Consider the following 21,171-nt stretch of genomic DNA (forward strand, 5'->3'; position numbering starts at 1 on the left):
ACTTTGCGCAGTTCAGGGAATTCTTCCAACTGCTCAAATACCGCCGAGACATCAAAGATCTGTACGATCGTCTGGTTACGGATGACGTACAAGGGATGACCCTGGAAAACTTTCTCGACTTCGTCCAGTATACGCAGCGCGAAAACGTACAAAGGAACACGGATTACTGGGTTTCTATTTTTGAAAAGTTCGTCCGCAAGGCTCGACTGCGTTCGCAGAGCCAGTCGGACTCACCCCTTCCTGACGATTCACCTATACGCATGAGCTTAGATGCCTTCTCTGCGTTCCTGATATCATCCTCGAACGGGATCTACCCTGCACATGTCCCCGAGCCAAAATTTGATTACCCACTCAACGACTACTTCATTTCAAGTTCACACAACACATATCTTCTGGGAAGACAAGTCGCTGGTTTCTCCAGTACGGAAGCGTATGTTACTGCGCTTCAAAAGGGCTGTCGATGTGTTGAAGTCGATTGCTGGGATGGTGCTGATGGTCGCCCAATTGTCTCACATGGGAGAACGATGACTACCAGCGTCCTTTTCGCGGATTGTATCTCTGTCATCAACAAATATGCCTTCCTGTCATCCGACTACCCTCTCATCATCTCTCTCGAGGTCCACTGCAACCCAGAGCAACAACTCGCTATGACTAACATCATCAAAGATACCTTCAAGGAGAAATTAGTCCTTGAGACACTGGGGGATGACTGGCCTGTGCTGCCCAGCCCTGAGGCCCTGAAACATCGCGTTCTTATCAAAGTCAAGACCTCCGAGGAAATAATCGATACCGGCCCGGCTACTACTGTACCACCAGGACTCGTCAGCGCCGGGCGCAAGCGTAGCTCAAGTTCCCCCTTCATGCCCCCGACCGTCCTGGAAGACCCTCCTCACAGCCTCCCCCCTCTCTCCTCGCCACCCACAATCAACTCAGCCAATGAACCTGTGCCTCCTCCTCTGGGCAGACGTGCCTTTACAGCAACAAGCGTCTGCAGCACCTCTGAAGAAAGCGACATCGGCCAGAGTTCAGCTGCGATCCAGAAAGAGAAGAAACGAGCTCAAAAGAGCAGAATCGTCAAGGATCTTGCAGATCTAGGCGTTTATACCCGTGGGTATAAGTTCCATAGTTTCAACTCCGCCGAAAGCAAACGTTTCAACCACGTCTATTCCTTCGCCGAGCGAGCATTCGAAGGCATTTGTCGAGACTCAGAAAGTAAAGCTCTTCTCGAGGCACATAATAGACGTTTCTTGACTCGGGTATATCCTTCCGGCTTCCGTGTTCGATCATCAAACTTCGATCCAAACATCTTCTGGCGTCGTAGCGTTCAAATGGTTGCTTTGAACTGGCAGACATATGATGTCGGAATGCAAATGAACCAAGCCATGTTTGCATCCGGGACCGACCGCACCGGATATGTTCTCAAGCCAGAAAGCTTGCGATTACCGCCACCTTCATGGAAGGGTCCAGGCCTAAAGCCAAAAGTCGATAGGAAACTTGTCCGGTTCTCTATAGACGTGATCTCCGCCCAGCAATTACCTCGACCGAAGCAAATCGGCCTCGACGAAAATATCAATCCATACGTCGAGATCGAGGTTTTCAGCGCTGACGACAAGACTAAGGGCCTCGCATTCGGTGAAGGTGGAATGGATACGTCTGATCGTAACGGTCTATCTGGCATCGGTCACCCTCACCGTCGCCGAACAGGTATCGAGCAAGGAAATGCCTATAACCCCATCTTCAACGACCAGTTCAAGTTCTCCCTGGAAACCAAATACCCGGATCTCGTCTTTGTGCGCTGGGTTGTCTGGCACTCTCCTGATGGCAGAAGCGTCGGCAACAACAGCACCCAACTAGCTACCTTCACCGCGAAGCTGAGCAGCTTGGCCCAAGGGTTCCGTTACCTACCTCTGTACGACGGTAATGGCGACCAATACCTTTTCTCCACGCTATTCTGCCGAGTGACGAAGAGCGAACTTGCACCTGTCATACCGCTGTTTGATACCGAGGAAACTAAGAATGAACGAAGGGGTATCCTTAAACAGCTCGGCCAGTCCGTGCTAAAGAGAGCTATTTCCACCGAACGCGACTCGCCAAAGGCCAACATTACCTCAAACGAACAGTCGTGAAATCATCTCTCGCCTATACCACGCCGTCCAATTTACTGCCACCACATAAAACCAAAGTTTAGCGAATCTTTTCTCCTTGAAATCCGTTTTATCTCCTTTTAATACCCCTTCAGTTCCATTACTTCTGCGTTGTGTTGCTTCACCCTCTTGATTTCAATACACATTTTGTACTCCCTTCCCACATACTAACGACCTGTGATGACCTCTTTGTTCGAATACTAGCGAGTACTTTTCTGTCTTCTCTCTCCCAGTGGACCCGTTTTCCCTTCCACTTTCCCCTTGTCCCCTTTCCTTTTTTTCCTTTGTGTTTACTTATACCACTTTGTTTGTCAAGGAATGTGGAAGACCCTTAACCATTTCATCTAAAGCATTTTGCTAGGGCATGGTATATGTGATCTGATATGAAGAGAGCCGGCCTCCTAGGTTTATGAGTTGTCCTTTTTTTTGTGTCTTGATGCTTGATTTTTATTTTTATTTTTATTTTTATTTTTTTGTTTGATATGGAAATGGAAATGTGCATTGAATGGGATGTCATAAATATTGCTCTGGGACATGGGATGGATGGATTATCTGGGTCTAGAACGAATGGTGCTGTCTTTGTTTTTATCATTTATATATGGTTTACCTGAATAGGTCGATGCATATATCAGTGTCAATATCGATATTAGTCTTTACTAAATTATTTCTTACAATTTATGCATGGTAAACTAGGTTAGTGTATTCAAGAAGTTATCATCTTATTACAGCCTGAGTAATTAACTGTGAACAAATAGCGAGAAACGAGAGCAGCGAAGCAAGGGGGCTTCAAGTGTATAATGCGTAAATTGCAGAATTACCACAAACCAAGACATCAATGATAGACGGTTTCTTTGGGGAGGATAATAATAAAAATAGAGTCTGTCAACTTTTATAACAAACTCCCTAATGGCGCCGCAGCTAGGGCCGCAGGCTGGGTCAGATCGGTTTCTCCGGGCAGCGGGATACCAAGGACCTTTTTGATGACATTGATCGGCGCATGATCTCGAGTTGTCTCCATGATATGGCACCAGGTAACGCGGATGGCCAAGATCCCGGAAGTTTTTAGAGGCGGTTCTCGTTCAAATTCAAATAGGAGTTCGCCTCCATTCTGTCTTGGGCTACCTGCTTTGAAGGCGTCTCCCTTGAAAAGGCGCTTGAGGCCTTGCTTGATACCTGACAACATCAAGGAAAAATCGGACCGTGGAGAAAAACTTGGAGCATCCTTGCCAACCAAGAGGTTGCGTCTCATGGCAAAGATGCGGAACAACTCTGTGGTTTGATCGGAGTAGATAGCAAAAGGGCACCTTGTAGCAGCTCTGTACTGATCTATCAGGGTATGCGCGCCGCATCCAATGATCACCATCTTGCAACCGGTTGGAAGATCCTGGTTAGGGTTCGGGAATGCTGCCGAAAGGGCGCGAACATACTCCTGACAATGCTGTATATCTTGGTCAATATATATATACATACAAGTATATCTAAATAGACAAGGCTTCATAAACGGCGTTTGGGTAGCTATACTTACGCCGCAAAAGAAGTGCCGAATAAAAATGGCCATGATTTTATTTGTTGTCGGTGTTCGCAGTTCATCCAGCAAGTCTCCAAACGCGGTAACTTCACCTGCACCATTGTACATGTTCACCGATCGAGATTTCCGAATAACCCCAAGGTCATGCATCATGTTCGAATGGTTGTTGATAAGGGGGTTTTGATTTAGGATGTGGACCTCTGCGGCGCGCACAGGTGAGCCTTCTGCAGGCCTCGGGATTTCCGGCACCCCGGCGCCAACCCTGTCGATGCCCGTTACGGCGACCCCGGTGAAGACGACTCCCTGCGCCGCAACAGACCTCCCATGCAGCCTGAGGGTCTCTTGAATGATGGCCGCTCGAGAGACCCGGGGCATTGCTTCATTGAGTTCCTCTCGGACATCGTCATATGGATTATTGTTCAAGGGAGATCCGTTAGTGTCGCCCATGGCATGCGACTAAGACCAGGAGGGCGTTAGGGAGTGTCCGATCACAGCGGGTATTGCGAGACCGCCTAGGGAAGAGATGGTGACAGGGAGCAGAAGAGGAAGACGACGCACAGGAAGGCCATTTTCATTCACTTAGGTAGGCATTGTTGTTGCTGCTGCTGTTGTTGTCGAGCGGCCGCCATAGCTTCGTCCCTTCCATGAGGTGAATTGGACAGCTGGCCGCAGGCAGGTTCCTGCTGTTTGAATTCTCTATTCAAGACTTTCAAAATTTTGACGCTTATTTGGAGGCTGGTTTTATTTTACCAATTTATTGTAGGACTCGCACATAAAAATAGACATAGGTATCGTTATAAGCCTTGACCGGCCAGCTGACTCCAACACGCCGGGTGGAAAGATACTTTTTGATATGCTCCAAAACCGCCCCCTAAGTTTCCTTTTTGGCCAAATGAATAAGAAAGAAAGTATAGGAAAGGAGATGGTTCATAAGTAGTCCTTCTTCTTGCTCGTTCGGGTGTACTGGGTCAGCGCCCATTCGACGTCTCCTCCGGCGCCTTTCTCGAGGGTACCTCCCTTGATCTCGAAAAGTCGCATGGTCATACGGGGACCAACTTCGGCCAGCTCGACGTCCTGGTACCCTGTCTTGACAAAAACATGGTGTCGTACCTCGATGCTGTCCTCGATATTTTTGAAAGTGACCACCCGGCTGCCAACTTTCCCGGCCTCTCGAGGAGGAAAAAGATGGGACAGAATCTGGACAACTCGTTTACCCAATTTGGTCGTGAATCCTTCGAATATTAGGTGTGGATAGCTCTCTGAGACCGTCCCCCTCGCGGCATTCGGTATATCAGCTCGGAGAACTACATTGTGCAGTGAAAAGCTGGCGGTAGGGCCATGAGGCAGGTGCGAAATCGTTATAGCCGTGGGTGTGCCTCGATGTTCATGTAGAATGACCATGTCACTGAGTGCTGAAGCACTTGCGCTCGCCACCAGGTCGTTAAGCACCAGCGTTCCTCGATTTAGCCGTATAGAGGTAGGCATGAGCAGCCGTATCTCCTTCGCAAACGTACTCAGACGGGAGGAAGGGTCTCGCGACGTCGTAACGAGCGGCCGAGGATCAACCAGGCCGGAAGTGACCGCGTATTCATCGTCGATATCAATCTCCTCCGTTGCTCCCTTCGCCTTTGAATCCCCTGTCGGAAGTGACTCGTCGTACTTGAAATCTTCCCTCAGCCGCCTATCGTTCGCAATCGACGGATCCAGAGGCTTCCCAGAGGCCAGAGACTGCTTCAGCTTCGCTCTCCGTTCTGCAATCGAGGCATCTTTGAGCTGCAGAGCTTTGCGGTAGAGATAGTCTCTGCGCTCGCGTGCCTGTCGTCTCTGCGTCTCCGTCAGCATCTACCCGCAAATAGGTCACCAGGGCAGCTTACTATCATAATTACTTTCTTCCCGCTCTATCACAGCCGGTCACTGTCTCAGCTTCAGCTGTGAATTGCGGATGGGAAATAACTTCGACGTCGTGATGTCTTTTTCTTTTTCTTTTTTTTTTTTTTTAATTTTGCGTTCGGCGCAAGTAGCTCCACTGCGTCACCGTAGAAACTTCGCGATAGGCTTTTTTCTCTTCCTCAACTCCAACTCCAACTTAACTGCGCCAACTAGTTAGTTAAACGAATGAAAAGAGGCGGCGACGGAGAACGAGCAACTCCGTCAGATGTCAGCTCTTGCTTCTTCCTTTCTTCTTCTCTTCTTGGATCTCTTTTCTTCTTCTTCTTTTTCCAACGCTTCTTGTTACAGCCGGGCTGCTGCTATTTCGCTGCGCTCTGCCTCCTATCGGCGGCCGATAAGTCAGCCTCTCTAACTAGGTCCGGCTCCCCCAGAAGCCGATCAGGTATTTTCTTGCTTCCCCAACCGACAAAGATCTCAATGTCTTGCTGCTGTGGACTAATAACGGCCTACAGACAGCTCTGGAGTATACTCTAGAGCTTCATCCGTTATATCGGGCTGCGCGCATTGATCGGACCACTCTCCACTATTCCCATTAGTTATTTATCGTGAAAGACCCAGTCATATGTGGCAGGATGGAAGCGTTTAACAAGATGGGAAACCATATGGTTTCTGACTCTGCAGCTACGATTAATGCTGGCGGTGACGATATCTCTACGGCGGACGGTGAAGAAAGCGTGTTGAACATGGCGGGCGGGCCTCAGAAACGAAGACATGATGATGAAGACGAAGGCTCGGATACTCTCGATGATGACGACGATGATGACCTAGAAAGCATGGCCAGTGTGGCCGTTGATGGTGCCGGCAAACCCCAGGCAAGCAAAACAGAAGAGGAAAAAGAGCTTCCCGCACATGCTTGCGGGTAAGTCGAGATATATCGATACCCCCTGTTGTACCCGGTTTTTTGAGGGGAGAACAAAGCTAATAGATATAGTTACTGTGGCATACACAATCCGAGCAGTGTTGTGAAGTGCTTGACCTGCAATAAGTGGTTTTGCAGTGCTCGTGGAAACACGTCTTCGTCGCATATCGTGAACCATCTGGTCAGGGCTCGCCACAAGGAAGTTCAGCTCCATCCAGCATCATCACTCGGTGATACTATATTGGAATGCTATAACTGCGGAACCAAGAATGTTTTTCTTCTTGGGTTTATTCCAGCAAAGTCTGATACCGTCGTCGTACTCCTTTGCCGCCAGCCATGCGCGGCCATGCCTTCTTCAAAGGATATGAACTGGGATACCCCACGATGGCAACCATTAATGGAAGACCGTTCATTTTTACCATGGCTTGTCTCTGCACCATCCGATCAAGAGCAGCTTCGAGCTCGTCACCTCAGTCCCCAGATGATTGCTAAGTTGGAGGAGCTCTGGAAGGAAAACGCCTCAGCCACCGTAGAAGACTTGGAGAAAGCAACAAACGTGGATGATGAGCCCGCTCCAGTTTTACTCAGATACGATGATGCCTACCAATATCAAAACGTATTTGGACCTCTCGTCAAAATTGAAGCTGACTATGACCGTAAGTTAAAGGAGGCCCAGTCTCAAGATGGCCTCACTGTTCGATGGGATCTTGGTCTGAACAATAAGCATCTCGCCAGCTTTGTTCTCCCAAAGCTGGAGCTTGGCGATGTGAAGCTTGCTGTCGGTGACGAGATGCGTCTCAAGTATGCCGGGGAGCTACGACCGAAGTGGGAGGGCGTTGGATATGTTATCAAAATCCCCAACAACCAGTCCGATGAAGTTACTATCGAGCTGCGTTCAAAGGGAGACCACAAGTCCGTACCTACAGAGATATCTCATAACTTTACTGCGGATTATGTCTGGAAGGCCACCTCCTTTGATCGTATGCAACTTGCAATGAAGACATTCGCCGTGGATGAGATGAGTGTGTCAGGCTACATCTTCCATCGCCTGCTTGGAAATGAGGTTGCCGCTGCCCCCATGAAGACGCAGATGCCAAAGCAATTCAGTGTTCCTGGCCTCCCCGGTCTTAACAGCAGTCAGATTAACGCCGTTAAGGCAGTGTTACAGAAGCCCCTGAGCTTGATCCAGGGTCCCCCTGGAACTGGAAAAACTGTTACATCAGCTACCATTATCTACCATCTTGCAAAGGTTAATGCGGGCCAGGTACTCGTCTGCGCGCCATCGAACGTCGCTGTCGACCAGCTATGTGAATGCATTCACAGAACCGGACTAAAAACTGTTCGTGTAACTGCAAAGTCTCGAGAAGACGTTGAATCACCCGTCCGCCACCTTTCGCTTCACGAACAAGTTCGCAACAATGACAGCAATATTGAGCTTGTCAAGCTTAATCAGCTAAAGACTGAGTTGGGTGAACTCTCAAGTCAGGATGAAAAGAAATATAAGCAGCTTACTCGTGCTGCTGAGAAGGAGATTTTGACTAATGCCGACGTTATATGCTGCACTTGTGTTGGTGCCGGCGACCCACGACTAGCAAAGTCGAAATTCCGCACCGTTTTAATTGATGAGTCAACCCAGTCTGCAGAGCCAGAGTGTATGATCCCGCTGGTTCTAGGGTGCAAACAAGCTGTCCTTGTCGGTGACCACCAGCAGCTTGGACCTGTCATCATGAACAAGAAGGCTGCTAAAGCCGGATTAAACCAATCCCTTTTTGAAAGGTTGGTTATTCTAGGATGTGCTCCTATTCGTTTGAACGTTCAGTACCGAATGCACCCCTGTTTATCCCAGTTCTCCTCAAATATGTTCTACGAAGGTTCTCTCCAGAACGGTGTCTCAAGCGAGGACCGTCTGCTCAAGAATGTTGACTTCCCCTGGCCAGTCGCAGATAAACCCATGATGTTCTGGTCGAATTTGGGAAATGAGGAAATATCAGCCTCCGGGACATCATACCTCAACCGCACTGAAGCTGCCAACGTCGAAAAAATCGTCACTCGTTTCTTCAAGGCTGGTGTTAAACCATCCGGCATCGGTATCATTACCCCATATGAAGGTCAGCGCAGCTATGTCGTCAGCTCTATGCAGTTAACCGGTACTTTCAAGAAGGAGTGGTACAAAGAAATCGAAGTCGCATCAGTTGATGCATTTCAGGGCCGTGAGAAGGATTTCATTGTCCTTTCCTGCGTCCGATCTAACGACCACCAAGGAATCGGTTTCCTTAGCGACCCTCGTCGTCTGAACGTGGCCCTTACCAGAGCTAAGTATGGCCTGGTTATCCTGGGAAATCCAAAGGTTCTTTCTAAGCATCCGCTGTGGAACTACTTGCTACGCCATTTCAAGGAACAGAACTGTCTCGTAGAGGGACCACTGTCTAACCTCCAAACCTCCCTCATTCAGTTCAGCCGGCCAAAGCAAGCCTACCGTGGCCCTCAGCGTTTCCAGATGTCGTTCAATCATGCTTCCAATGTTGACAGCAGCATGTTAAATGGAAGAAATGGGCATCATCACGATTATCACGATGCTGGATCAGTCGTCAGCTATATCCCAGATGATGTATCGTCCGTACATTCATCGGCTCTGGGCGGAGTGGCCATTCCCTCTGGATACCCTCATATGTTCCAAAACTTCACTGAATCCTGGCCGTCCGCCCCCAACAACCGTCGTCCAAACGGCTCCAGGCTGAGAGGCGCACCAAGCGTTGCAGGCGAGTCCGTTGCAGCTACGGAATCTGATGTTACTGGTAGTGTTGTCGATGGAAGAAGTACTGTAGGCCAAGGTGGAGTCAGTCTCTCCGGCCTGAGTATCCATGATGTCCAGAAGCAGACCAGTCTGAGTCAATCCGATCGTCTGAAGCGCTACGTTGAATCAAGCGGTCGTCCTGAGCCATACCGGGGTGGAACTGATGCTGGAAGTGTCTTTGGTGGAAGTGCTGCTGGAATCCGTGTCCCACGCCAGAACTTAGGCAATTCCGGAGATGATGATGATGCCCGCAGCGTCTCTACCGCGTTTGCAAGCCAAGTCGGAGGAAACTATGATTGAATTGTTCCCTCTTCTCCTGTCTACATATGCAGGGATACAGAAGATTGTACGCTGTGTAGGTGATTACGGTACCATAGGCATACAGTACCTGCAGCTCTTACGCCATAGGTTATTCTTTCCGCCGTCATTTTACCACGGCTGCCTCGTGTTTCTATTGCTAAACGCTGCGACTGCGAATACTTTGCACTATACTTGAACCAGCAAGGTGCGCTGAGCAATTCGCCTTTCCCACCCGATCCGTCTGGTCCAATTCTTTATACAGTGCCCCTGCTGTCACCTCGCATTGGAAGAAATATCAGGAGATACGCCCATGCAATGCCCCTGCCTACGATATTCCTTTTGAACCCGGCAGCATTCCGTTATGCCTAGCAACATCAACATGTCTTCTCATCTATGTTGGTCGAGTACCGGCAGATAGTAACAGCTAGTCACCTTGGGCGCTGCGGTCGCTAGGGATGTTCATGAGAGCGGACTGCAAAAGTCAGGAGTGGACGTCGGTGGTGAGAATCAAAAAATGAAAAACACATTAAAACCTGAACTGAAAAAGGAGAGAAATTTTTTAAAAACATGCTTGAGAAAAGAACGAAAAAGTGAAAAAAAAAAAAAAAAAAAAAAAAAAAAAAAAAACATGGATGATAATTTAATAGATTAGGAGAAAATGCTTCGGCATTTCACCACACTCGTTTACAAATTGACATTAACTACCGCAAGCTTCTGAATTTGACAACTTTGTAGATATAGGCCCTACTACTTTATAAGGCGAGAAAGTACCAACTCTACGTTATCTCTCAGGTTTTCATGATCTCAGGCATAGTAGAACGTGAATAATTGTGAGAAATATGAGACAAATTGACAGGTTTGATGATCAAATTGAAACTTTCGAGATGCTGACTTTGAATACACTATCCGATCCTAGTTGCATTGATGCATTCTGCCTCCGAATCCAGGACTGTTTCTCGGGTAGTTCACATCAACTGGTCTCTGTTTCCTTAATCGCGGGCGTAGAAGTCTGTGAAGGCTCTGGAGTAAATTGAAACCAGTCCTCCCAAGGAGACACTATTTCACCATCCGAGTTCCTAGGCTTTGACGGCCCATCTCTTCTATCCCACGGCTTGCCTGTCTTCGCGCGAAAGAACTTATCGAAATTCTCTATTGCGGTGGATAAAGGACCCCCGACGGGAACTATATAATCTGACCCGACTCTTCCTGGGCGGGTATATTTTGCAAAGACGGCGTAGGTTTGTGGAGTACTATCCGATTCATAGAGCTAGGTAGGACATTGACATTAAGCAGAGATTCAGGCGTTTGAGAATTCGAATTCGAAGGTATAAATATAAAATACCTTCAAGATATGCTTTTCTTTTGCCTTTGAAGCTTCAATTGGTCGAACTAAAGTTGCTATATAGCGAACCCCGGCTGCGTCGGAGTATATATGATGGCCAGCTACCAAAACGACAAGCATTAGAACACGATTCTCCATATAGCATCAGAAGAAGAGTTATTTCACCGAGTTCCAAATTCTTTTTCACTTTATTGCCTGATTTGGGGGTAAATGTTAGCCATGGTGCTATACAGCTTGGAGCCCCCTGAAGAGAGTTTTATATAGACCATTTATCTGCTTTGTATTTGCATCTTTGTCCGCTTCCTTCCGTCCAGACGATGCTTTTCTGGCTTTCTTAGTCAACTGAGACCATAGATATGGGCCTTCACGCTTAGGGCGTCGAGATTTTGACAAAAGAGAGTCTTCCAACCAATCTGAAGAAACTATTTTTAGCCCCTTAACGCGCTTAGCTGCTCGTACTGCAATGTATATTATTAGTATTAATACGACGTTTGACAGAAATGCCATGGAAAGTTGAGATTAAAAGAATAGCTAGAATTTATGCAATTTTGTATCTGCCCAGCATACCAGCGTTGTTATTCGCCTTGAAGGCTCTTTTTGTAGATAGCAAATGGGTGACCTCGCTGTTGACCTCCTTGGAGAAACTTCCACCGTTGGCTTCAACCCACTTCTTGAACTTATCTGCAATAGGTCCAAATTCACCAGTAACGCTCACGGTTATATTCTTGAATGTTCGGCCCATGGCTTTGGGTATAATCTGTAGCTTCAGTTGGGCTTTGATAGGTTGTAGATCGACACAAGGTGAAAGTGATAAGTAACAATTTAGTAGCTTAGTGATAGCAACCTGGCGTATTTCCGTTGAGGGAATCTGCGAGAACTTCTTAGTTGGATCCTTAAGTGTGTCGTTGAAGATATATATATGAAGCCAAAGAAGCAGATTGTGACAGAAATAGGGATAACCGAGGATTAAGTAGTCGTTAGATCAACAGAGGCATCACTTGCATGATTAAGTGGTGGGAAATAAGCTCGAATCATATATATCCCCCTATGTTCTAATGACATTAACCTCATCTCATTATCATAGAAGCATATACGTAAACGAAGCAGTTCAACCAAAACAACGGCCTTTATCACCCGAAATGATAATCACTGATTTAGAAAGTAGTCAGCACCCTGAATTCACAAGGTGGTATTTCTAATGTTTTTGGCAGCAGTGATAAAAGCCTTGATCTTTTTAATATCCTGTGCTCCGTCAGTCTCAACGCCGCTGCTGACGTCCACACCCACAACCTTGTTTCCTTCCTCGCCAAGGGCGCGAAGAACATCGGTCACATTCTTATCATCGAGGCCACCAGCCAGGATAATTCGTTGTCCAGGGTCTTTCTTTAGAACACCCCTGACTTGTTCTAGGGCAAGTCTCTCACCAGTACCACCAGCCCCAGAGTCCAAGAGGGGAAGGCTGTGATAGCCTCGGCGAGAAATTCCCAAATCTGATGGAGAGAACTTCTTGATAACTGGGACAGGGAGGAGCGATGGCCATTCAACGGGTTCCGATCCGTGGAGCTGGATAACGTCAAGGTCTAGTTTCTGCTGCTGAGCCACTATATAGGAAAGAGGCTGGTTCTGGAATACTCCAACCAGAAGAGCCCGGTCAGGGTTTCTGAGGAGACCAGTAGTGTGGTCAAAATAGTTGGAGGCAAGGAATGCGTCTCCATAAGCAGGAGGTTGGGTCTTCAAGGAAGAGGGACGTGGTGTGGATTTGACAGTCTTCGAAATTTCCAGAGCAGTCTCGGTGGACACAGTTCTTGATCGGCCTTCTGCAAGAATAATACCAATCAGGTCAGCACCACCTTCAATGGCTGCCTTGACAGCAGCAGCAGATCTCGTTCCGCAAATTTTGACCAAGGGAGCGCCAGGAGTCTGGGCAAAGGGGCCAGGTTTGGTTCCAAAAAGCTTAGATACAAACACGCCAACGTCTTGAGCACGCATAAGGGCCTCTCCAACAAGAACAGCCTTGACTCCATTTTTCTGGTATGGTGCAACATCCTGGGGGCCTGAGATGCCACTGAGGGCACAGACAATGGTAGATTCCGGAACTTGTCCCATGAGACGGCTGGTTGTCTCTAGATCAACCTCAAAACTCTGGAGGTTGCGGTTGTTGACGCCAATGACTTTGGAGCCCAGCCTAACTGCAATTGCCATCTCCTCAGGGTTGTTGACTTCGACCAGAGGCTCCATACCAAGCTTTCGAGAGTAATCGAACAGCCTCTTGAGGAGAGGCTCCGCAAGCATCTTAACGATCAAAAGCACAGTGTCCGCACCAGCAAGGCGGGCTTCAAGGATCTGGTATTCATCAAAGACAAACTCCTTTCGTAGAATGGCAGGACGATTAGGAATACCCTCCAAACTCTGTCGGACCGCACGTAGGTCATCCAGGCTGCCCTTGAACCACTCTGGTTCTGTAAGCACGGAGATAACGCTGGCACCGGCCATGGCGTACTTCCGGGCTTGAGCTGGTGCACAGATAGATGCGGCAATGATGCCCTTGGAAGGGGAAGCCCTCTTAATCTCGGCCATGAGAGAGAGTGGGAAGGGAGACTTGGCGAGGCGATCTGGGAAGGAAATCTGTGGAGGAGAAATACCAAGGTCGTATGCAGCCTGAAGATCATCTGGACGCTGAGATGGGATTTCCTTTTGCACTTTAACTGCAGCTTGACGGTGAGCGTAGATCTTATCGAGGATAGATCCCTTCTTCATTTCACTAGATTGGCCGTTTGTAGATGGAACGGTAGCTGGGCCAGGGGCAGAAGCATTGTGCTCTTCCCAGGTTCCCCCTCGAGTCAGAAGGAAGTTTCGGAACATAGCTCGCCCATGTTCGGTCAGAATGCTCTCTGGGTGGAATTGAACGCCCTCGACGGTGAACTTCTTGTGTCTCACGCCCATAATGACGTCAGGCCGGTTAGGATCACCCAAATCAGTAGTTGAGGATATCTCAAGACAGTCCGGGATGGTGGTGGCCGATCCAGCTAGCGAATGGTAGCGTGTAATGTTCAGCGAAGCCGGAAGAGAGGCGTATACGCCCTTTGAGTCATGCTTCAATGGAGATGTCTTGCCGTGCAGAATCTCTCCTGCGACATCCACCTCACCCCCAAACGAGGATATAATGCATTGCTGGCCCATGCACACTCCAAAAATAGGTATCTTGCCGGCAAAATGCTGGATGGCCTCGTTGCAGATGCCTGCGTCGGTCTTGGGGTGCCCAGGGCCGGGGCTGAGAACGAGCTGGGTAGGCTTTTCAGCAATCAGCTCCTCCAGCGTAGCGGCATCATTGCGGATAACCCTGACTGTGGCACCCTCGAGAACGAGATACTGGTACAGATTCCATGTAAACGAGTCGTAGTTATCGATCAGGATCACATTGGAGGCGTTCTCCAGCCGTCCAGACGGGGTGGGGTGGTTTGGTGAATGGTCAACCAGCGCCATCGTGATAGCTCTCTTTCTGCTCTTCTGCTGGCTGTTTATCGGGCTTCTGCTGCGTCTGTCTCTGCTCTGTCTCTGCTGTCGAAGGGGAATTCTGTCGTCCTCCCGCCGTCCGCCGTCCCTCTCTTTATATAGACGGCGAAGCGGGAATGCGAGAAGACCAGACTCAAAGATAAGGCAGGGCGGCTTTGAAATCGGCGCTAGTCCCAGATAGGCATCGACCTTTGTTGACTTATTTTTTTCCTTTTGAGCTTCAACTTTTCGACTTCACGCAAAAGCAAGCCAGCACCGCCTATAGATTGAATGATCAATTAGCACCAGCCCGCGTGCTTGCTCAGGCTCAGATCTCTCCTCGGTCTCTCTCTCGGACCATGATATAGCTGGATGCGCTCATGGCTCCGCCGTCGGACGTCTACTTCCCATCGCTGGACGAGTGCTTTGGCGACAGCCAGATCATGTTCGCATACCCCCGTTTTTTAAATTTACCCCAGGAATTGAACAGCATGCTAACCGCAGTTGTAGATCCTGGAAAACCGCATACTTGTCTGTAGCAAGGGCAGGCGACCAGTCTAAACCTGACAAGAACATCTCCGACTTCCTCTCTTCCTCAACCGGTCTCCGCATCCTCTCAAGCCCTTACTCCCCCTTCCCTAAGCCCTCCAGCGCTTCAAAGACAGCATTTGAGTCGAAGACGGCCGCTATCCATTTCACGTCTTCTAAAAACAACTCAGATTCAGACGAAATAAAGTCCGATGCGCTATGGCTGAGCAAGGAGGCCAGCATCGACGAGGTTTCCGCGCTGCGCATAGTCGTGTTAGCCTGGCAGCGTCGACGCGAAAATGAGCTTCTATCGCATTTTTCAGAAGAGGAGCTCACAAGTTTGCATGATGCCGTTGGGATTGGGAGGTCGCCGCATGGGTCCTACGGAATCGAGGCTTCCAGCATTCTCAAATACGCCGGTTCGCAGTCTAAATCACCAGCAACGTTAAAATCCAAAGAAACAAGGCAGAAAATCTTGTTTCATACCTGGTTGTCAGAGCAGAGGTACATACTCAAACTGGCCCATTTCTTGGTAGCTACATCCTTACGGGATACACGGCAAGATCAACAACTTGAACAATTATCTGGGTCTGGCGATAGCTTTATCGTGGGGGCCAGCCAGCTGGGGCGCGCCATCCTCAACGGCCAGTGCGGGACATTGAAAGTTGAAAAGACCGAGATTAGCATTCCTAGCTGCATTGAGGCCTTTCGGCTACGCGTTAAAGGTCTAGAAGCTGGTAGTTGGTGGTCAAATTCGGTTGGGCTTGATGTGTTGATGGAAAGCTCTTGGCAGGCAAGTTCTCTTGAAGAACTTGTCCAGATATTGAGCCTCCTATTCCTTCAGGTCAGATCCTCGGAGGCAATCCCCTCGTCTGATGTACTCTTGTCTTGGCTCAGGTTGATGAGTGAATATGAATTCCTAGAGACTATTCGTCCAGTAAGTGTTAGTATCTGTCTCCTCTTGTCACACTAAGCTAACTCCAGAAAAAGTCAACTGAAGAGCAAGCAGCCATCTGCTCCCAGCTTCAGACTCTCGTATCTATAACAACGCTCTCATTCCTCAAACTCCAGAGCTCTTCTGCACGCTTAGACAAACCTGAGCTAAAGCCAACAAATGTCCCATACTTCTTATCTCAGAAGGACGTTGGCGAGATCAACGAGATATTTCTTAAAGCAGCCCAGGTTGGCCGACTAACTGCAAGTGCTGCAGTTTTTTCCTGGGCAGTCATCATGTATTCGGTGGGAGAAATCGCCCTGGCGATCAAGGAAGACAGAGAGCTCCAGCAGGCAAACCACGCTGTAGAATCGTTCAACAATAGCACACAGTTTGCGACACCATCTGCTCTCTCCGAATCATCCATATACGAGGAAGTTTGGGAAAAGGCACGCAATCCCGAGTTTGACGAGGACTTTGTCAGATTTCTCGTTTCGAGCGCTGTCGATAGATGTCGTTTGTTGGAGCTCATATTTGCTATGTCAGAACAGCTTCGATCCGTCCCAAGACAGAGAGGAGAGAATCTGGTAAACCAATGGGGTCAGCTAGAGCTCTTAGACCTGATTAGATCCGGGGTTCAATACCTAGACTACATCCCTGAGCTAGTTTCAGCGGTACTTTGTATCGTATCTGAGCCAACCGAACATCACTGCCTAGACAAGGAACCAAAATTCGACGACGCTTACGATCCCCGAGCTGTCTTCCTGAACGATGATATTCTAATGGAGAAGATCTTCCGAAATGCAAAATCTCGTTTCCCCTACGAGGCTGCAAATTTTTTGAAGTTCTGCAGAGCTCTCTCAGGGTGTAGCCTATCAACCGAAGACGGCCTGTCCATAATCTGTCATGAACTAGAATCCATGACTACCTATACACAGGCTGTTGCATCTGGGTTCCAGGGGTACAGATCAATCCGGGAAGATGAAAACGCTAACTATGTCGAGCTAATCGCGCCTCTGGATATGAAAGAGGTTTCTTCCGCAAAACGTGATACCATGCAAACTTCTAACGAATTAGTTCTTGCTAATGAATTGTCTGTACTTCCTGCAGTTACAGTTGGGCAAGTGGTCAGCGAGTCGAAGCCTGCTGTGATAATGTGGCATCACCAGTACAACTGCCTTGGATTCCTCGGGAAGTGGCTAGAACAAGGCACCAACAGCCGCGGGAATGAAAATGCCCCTGACGATGATGTTGCTGCAGATATTATCGGTCTACTTGCGGACTTGATCGATGATGCATATGCCATCTCTAGGGTTACTGGACTTGAATCTTCCGCCAAACGAATCTTGGAAATGGCGAGCGATGGGCTAGATCGCCATGCGGATATCATATCTGTAATTTTCAACATTTTTGAGCGCAGCCTTCAGGGTGCTAGCGCCGCTACATCTGGCAATCGAAACCTCGATCTTACTATATCTTGCATGCATTTCATATCGTCGCTTACCAAAGTCCTCCCTGGAAGGGTCTGGCCAGCTCTTGTTCGAAGTTCCTTCCTGTCAACCAATGGAAACGGCGGAATGTTGGATAAAATCATCTTCTCGGTAGAGGCAAGCTCTGGAGATCTTTCGTTCCTCCTCTCATCGATCAGACTATTTGAGGCTGTCGTCGATGATGCTATCACTCATGCTGCTCTTCGAAGAACCACCGCAAAGGTCACTTCAGCTGCCTATGTGATTGAATACACAGCCGGAATTCCCGTGCGCTCGATGCGCACCTGCTTGCTTAACTTCGTTCGAGCTATGGTGGAGATATACAATAGCGGCTCCGGCTGGAAACACAATGACATCCACCAACAAATTGAAATCAACACCTCCTTAGCCATTAATTTCCACAAAATCCTCTATTATGTTTACGGAACCGATGATACCCAAGACCCTGACGATAAAATAACTGCTGTGTTTTCAAGTTCTGCCAGATACCTATTGAACATTCTCCGACCAAGATTGAATGAGAGTCTCCAGTCTAATCCCATCTTGCGAATTATTCTAGGTGGATTTGAGGCTCATGTGCCTGAAAACATGGTTCACTCGACAATAGAATGCAGTACTTTGGTTGTTTCCACACTTGATTTGGCCAAGATCCTCATACAAGTTGGATGGCTGACGGACGCTCCCATTTCTGCACTTGAGAAGCAGCTCTTCAGCGCCTCGCCTGTTCTCGCAAGATTATTTGTTCTTAATCGCAGATACCAACTCCCAATTTCTACATTGCTGGAGTTACTTGTGTCTCGCGCTTCCGCCTATACTGACAGAGAGCCGCCTTCTCTACTTGGACACCTTGGTGCCCAGTCATCGTGCCGTTTTCTAGATGCTCTAGCCAAATTTGACCGGCCATTCGGATCTGATGACGTTAAGGTAGCTATCTGGAATCTCGTGACTTCAATAATAACTAAGAGACAGCAATGGCTTGCTGTTTTCCTACTCACCGGCTGCTCTCCTCGAGAGTCCCTGAAAGCAGATTCCGATAAATCAGCTGCGTCTATGAAATCAAAACCATTCCTGGAAGCATCTCTGGATCTACTGTCCTCCATTTCTTCCATTCCACCCCAAGTAGCAGTAGCCGCGCTACATTTCATCGCTAAAGCCCAAGAACACTGGCCATGGGTAACACCAGAGCTCAAGAAACACCCAAATTTCTTCACTGTGGTAACTAAATACATCACCGATCTAAATATCAGCAAGCTTCAGCCATACCAAAAATGCATGAATATACGGATAGCTGCGTTGGTTGTCGATATCTGCACCGTGTATTTACACAGTGCTAAGGAGGCCAGAGATGGGTCGTTCTTCAAAACACTGATACCACTCGTCACCTGGCTCTCGGAAAATGCAGTTGAGGTTGACGGATACAATGCGTCGCTACATGGGAATCTGAAACGCAACTTTGAGATGAAATACCGCGAGAGCAAGATATCAAATATCAAGCGCACTGCGCTTACGCAACCGGAATTTGGGGAGGAATACTATTATGACATCCCAATGGGTAACAAGCTCTTTGGCTACGATTTTGCATGGATTGGTAAACGTGATCAAGGGTTTGTGGAAGAGGTTAAACGGGCCAATTTAAACCTATCTCTTGTTGAGGCACAGATGGTAGGCCAAGTTCTTTTTAATCTATTCGAATTTTTTATTGTTTCTTTTCTTTTTTACTGACTTTGAAATAGTCACTTCTTCACAGCTGGAAATTCTTTGCTATCGAGCATTGCTCTGATTTTATGCCTGACCGTGAAGTTCAGAAGTCTATGGCCAGAGTTGTCCGCCATTGCTTGGTTGCAAACTCTCATGATATACCTGACGAGCAAATATTTTTCAAACTTCTTGAAACAAGAGCGGAATTCGCCCTGGCCCTGGTTCATCGCCTTGTTGAAGTACAAGCGAGGGGTTCTGAAGTTTTCAGCCTTTTATCTGTTACATGGGAAACTATCAGGCTTCGTAACCCGACATATGAGAGCGCCCTCTTGCACGACAACACAGAGTATTATGGGCTCCTGCTTAATGTGCTCTTCCTTACACTGCAGTTCCATGTTACAGGCGCTAATCTAGTCAACCCAGAAGCCGTCAGTCAGAAACCTGAGGTATCCTCTGATCTGACTGTCGTTGTCGATGTGATCAAGAACGTAGTTGCCAATGGCTACCGATCTCTATGCACACACCTTCACGATTCTCCTGAAAAATGCACTCCCAAGGATTTTGCCATTTTAACCGCAATCTTGCAAACCTCCCTAAAGGTCAAGGATGTCGATCGCATCTACGAACAGATTGCGTTTCACCTGGCTGATAGTGATACTATTCGATACGCTGCAACCCTTTTCTCATGGTCAAATCAGCTTACCATTGAAGGCGACCCTGTCTATGGCGAGATCAGCATGCTGTATCTCCTAGAGCTATCTTGCATTCCTAGCATTGCAGAGCAGCTTGCAGTAGACGGAATACTTGTCAAACTGTCAACCTACAGACTCACCGAGGCATTCCGTCAACCCCAAGGCTGTGGTCCATTCGATCCTATTCCAAGGCTTTTCTCCATATGGAATTCTGGTTTCCTGCCACTCTGCTTGAATTTACTATATCACATCGGGCGCACAGTACCCGAAGTTGCTGCGTTCCTTAACCAATTTGATGGTCAGCTTCGACGAGCATCAACTGGCTTCTCACTCAGCAACCCAACCGTCATTCCCAGCTCCAGTCTAGCTATGAGCCATCACACCAAGTATCTGTCCCTTGGAATGGCAACTGAAGCCTGTTCTCTTGCGCTGATTTCAATGATTATCCAGAAATTCCGTGATGCAGGACCAAGTGCAGGTGTAGACCCGCAGAATATCCAAGACCTGAAGTGGGACAAAGCGCAGGTGAAAGACGATATTGACGCTTTGCTGGAAAAGCGTTCAGCCCTACGCTCGCGTATCACGCCGACGAATGAAAAGGAGGCTGCCTGGGCGCAGAGACCACCTCTGAATCCATCGAGTGGCGCGGAGAACTTGTTGGAAGAGAAGATAGTGAAGGAGCTTCAAACAGCTATTGCATGTATGGGCGCTGGAAGTGATTAGTGTATATGAGCCATTTTGAATGCCAGTGTTGTCTTGTTTTATCTACGGAGTATCCCTTGCTAGAATTCTTTTTTTTCTTACAATGACTATACGAAGAATGATGGAGTATTCAAAGGCATTCCAACGCCAAAGGGCCTTTGTACAACTTAAGACGCGCGGGAATAATATAGGCTCGCTTCGTTAGAGTCAATCTATCGTTTCTTTTTTCGGCGAAGCTTCCATTTTTTGACCGATTTTCTTGCCTTCTGGCCGTTGATCGTTGGCTCAAGGTTTATGCAGGGAAGCATGTCATGATTTGGCGTCAAGCCATAGTCAAGCCGGCACATCGTATTTGATCCTTGGTTTCTGGTCTCTTCTGCTGGCCAAGTCGCTTGGGCGAGAGGGTCTACTTGTCGGCTATATTTCCGGTAGTGTGAGAGCACACTTGTGGACCACCACCTGGGGTATTACTGTTATTCGATCTGGCCATGCGGCCAGGACAAGCGTACAATCATATCTGACAGCCAATGTTGGCACCTATAGTTGATATCGCTGCCCAAGGCCTTTTTTGCCTTAAGTGACCATGACTATTCAACTTGGTTCCATGATAATAGCGTTTTATGTGGTCGTCAGGGCCTCGATCTGCCGGAAAAAATCTACGAGACTTCTCCATCAGGGGCCCATTCTCGAACGAGAAAGGCACGGCGTTCTCGAAGAT

At 48.2% G+C, this 21,171-nt stretch overlaps 7 protein-coding genes across 7 annotated transcripts in view; 4 read left to right on the top strand and 3 right to left on the bottom strand.

The window, feature by feature from the left end:
- TERG_07820 (uncharacterized protein) overlaps nucleotides 1-2,611 on the top strand; it is a 4,907-nt gene extending 2,296 nt beyond the window's left edge. The window contains exon 3 of the mRNA XM_003231473.2: nucleotides 12-2,611. Within this exon, the coding sequence (XP_003231521.2) occupies nucleotides 12-2,126 (2,115 nt within the window). The 3' untranslated portion in view covers nucleotides 2,127-2,611. The remainder of the gene's footprint in view (nucleotides 1-11) is intronic.
- A 422-nt stretch (nucleotides 2,612-3,033) lies between these two features.
- On the bottom strand, nucleotides 3,034-4,119 carry TERG_07821 (uncharacterized protein; the record flags this gene model as incomplete). The annotated part of the gene is made up of 2 exons (XM_003231474.1): nucleotides 3,034-3,582; nucleotides 3,670-4,119. 2 exons carry the CDS (start codon nucleotides 4,117-4,119, stop codon nucleotides 3,034-3,036), a joined length of 999 nt encoding a protein of 332 aa, XP_003231522.1.
- Nucleotides 4,120-4,635: 516 nt separating this feature from the next.
- On the top strand, nucleotides 4,636-5,640 carry TERG_12600 (uncharacterized protein). Its single transcript, XM_047751540.1, has one exon. The coding sequence runs from the start codon at nucleotides 5,066-5,068 to the stop codon at nucleotides 5,462-5,464; it is 399 nt and encodes a 132-aa protein (XP_047607374.1). The 5' UTR covers nucleotides 4,636-5,065; the 3' UTR covers nucleotides 5,465-5,640.
- Nucleotides 5,641-6,410: 770 nt separating this feature from the next.
- TERG_07823 (uncharacterized protein) lies at nucleotides 6,411-10,050 on the top strand. The gene has a single exon (XM_047748832.1). The coding sequence runs from the start codon at nucleotides 6,828-6,830 to the stop codon at nucleotides 9,573-9,575; it is 2,748 nt and encodes a 915-aa protein (XP_047604822.1). The 5' UTR covers nucleotides 6,411-6,827; the 3' UTR covers nucleotides 9,576-10,050.
- A 139-nt stretch (nucleotides 10,051-10,189) lies between these two features.
- TERG_07824 (uncharacterized protein) lies at nucleotides 10,190-11,659 on the bottom strand (the record flags this gene model as incomplete). The annotated part of the gene is made up of 5 exons (XM_003231477.2): nucleotides 10,190-10,842; nucleotides 10,918-11,018; nucleotides 11,083-11,112; nucleotides 11,184-11,375; nucleotides 11,485-11,659. The coding sequence occupies 5 exons, from the start codon at nucleotides 11,657-11,659 to the stop codon at nucleotides 10,546-10,548; spliced, it is 795 nt and encodes a 264-aa protein (XP_003231525.1). The 3' UTR covers nucleotides 10,190-10,545.
- Nucleotides 11,660-12,096: 437 nt separating this feature from the next.
- On the bottom strand, nucleotides 12,097-14,400 carry TERG_07826 (anthranilate synthase component 2; the record flags this gene model as incomplete). Its single annotated transcript, XM_003231478.1, has 1 exon — nucleotides 12,097-14,400. One exon carries the CDS (start codon nucleotides 14,398-14,400, stop codon nucleotides 12,097-12,099), a length of 2,304 nt encoding a protein of 767 aa, XP_003231526.1.
- Nucleotides 14,401-15,636: 1,236 nt separating this feature from the next.
- On the top strand, nucleotides 15,637-21,162 carry TERG_07827 (uncharacterized protein). Its single transcript, XM_047748833.1, has 2 exons — nucleotides 15,637-19,023; nucleotides 19,095-21,162. Exons 1-2 carry the CDS (start codon nucleotides 16,168-16,170, stop codon nucleotides 20,472-20,474), a joined length of 4,236 nt encoding a protein of 1,411 aa, XP_047604823.1. The 5' UTR covers nucleotides 15,637-16,167; the 3' UTR covers nucleotides 20,475-21,162.
- The last annotated feature ends 9 nt before the right edge of the window (nucleotides 21,163-21,171 follow it).

The sequence above is a fragment of the Trichophyton rubrum genome, assembly GCF_000151425.1.
Source record: "Trichophyton rubrum CBS 118892 genomic scaffold supercont2.11, whole genome shotgun sequence".
Taxonomy (NCBI): domain Eukaryota; kingdom Fungi; phylum Ascomycota; class Eurotiomycetes; order Onygenales; family Arthrodermataceae; genus Trichophyton; species Trichophyton rubrum.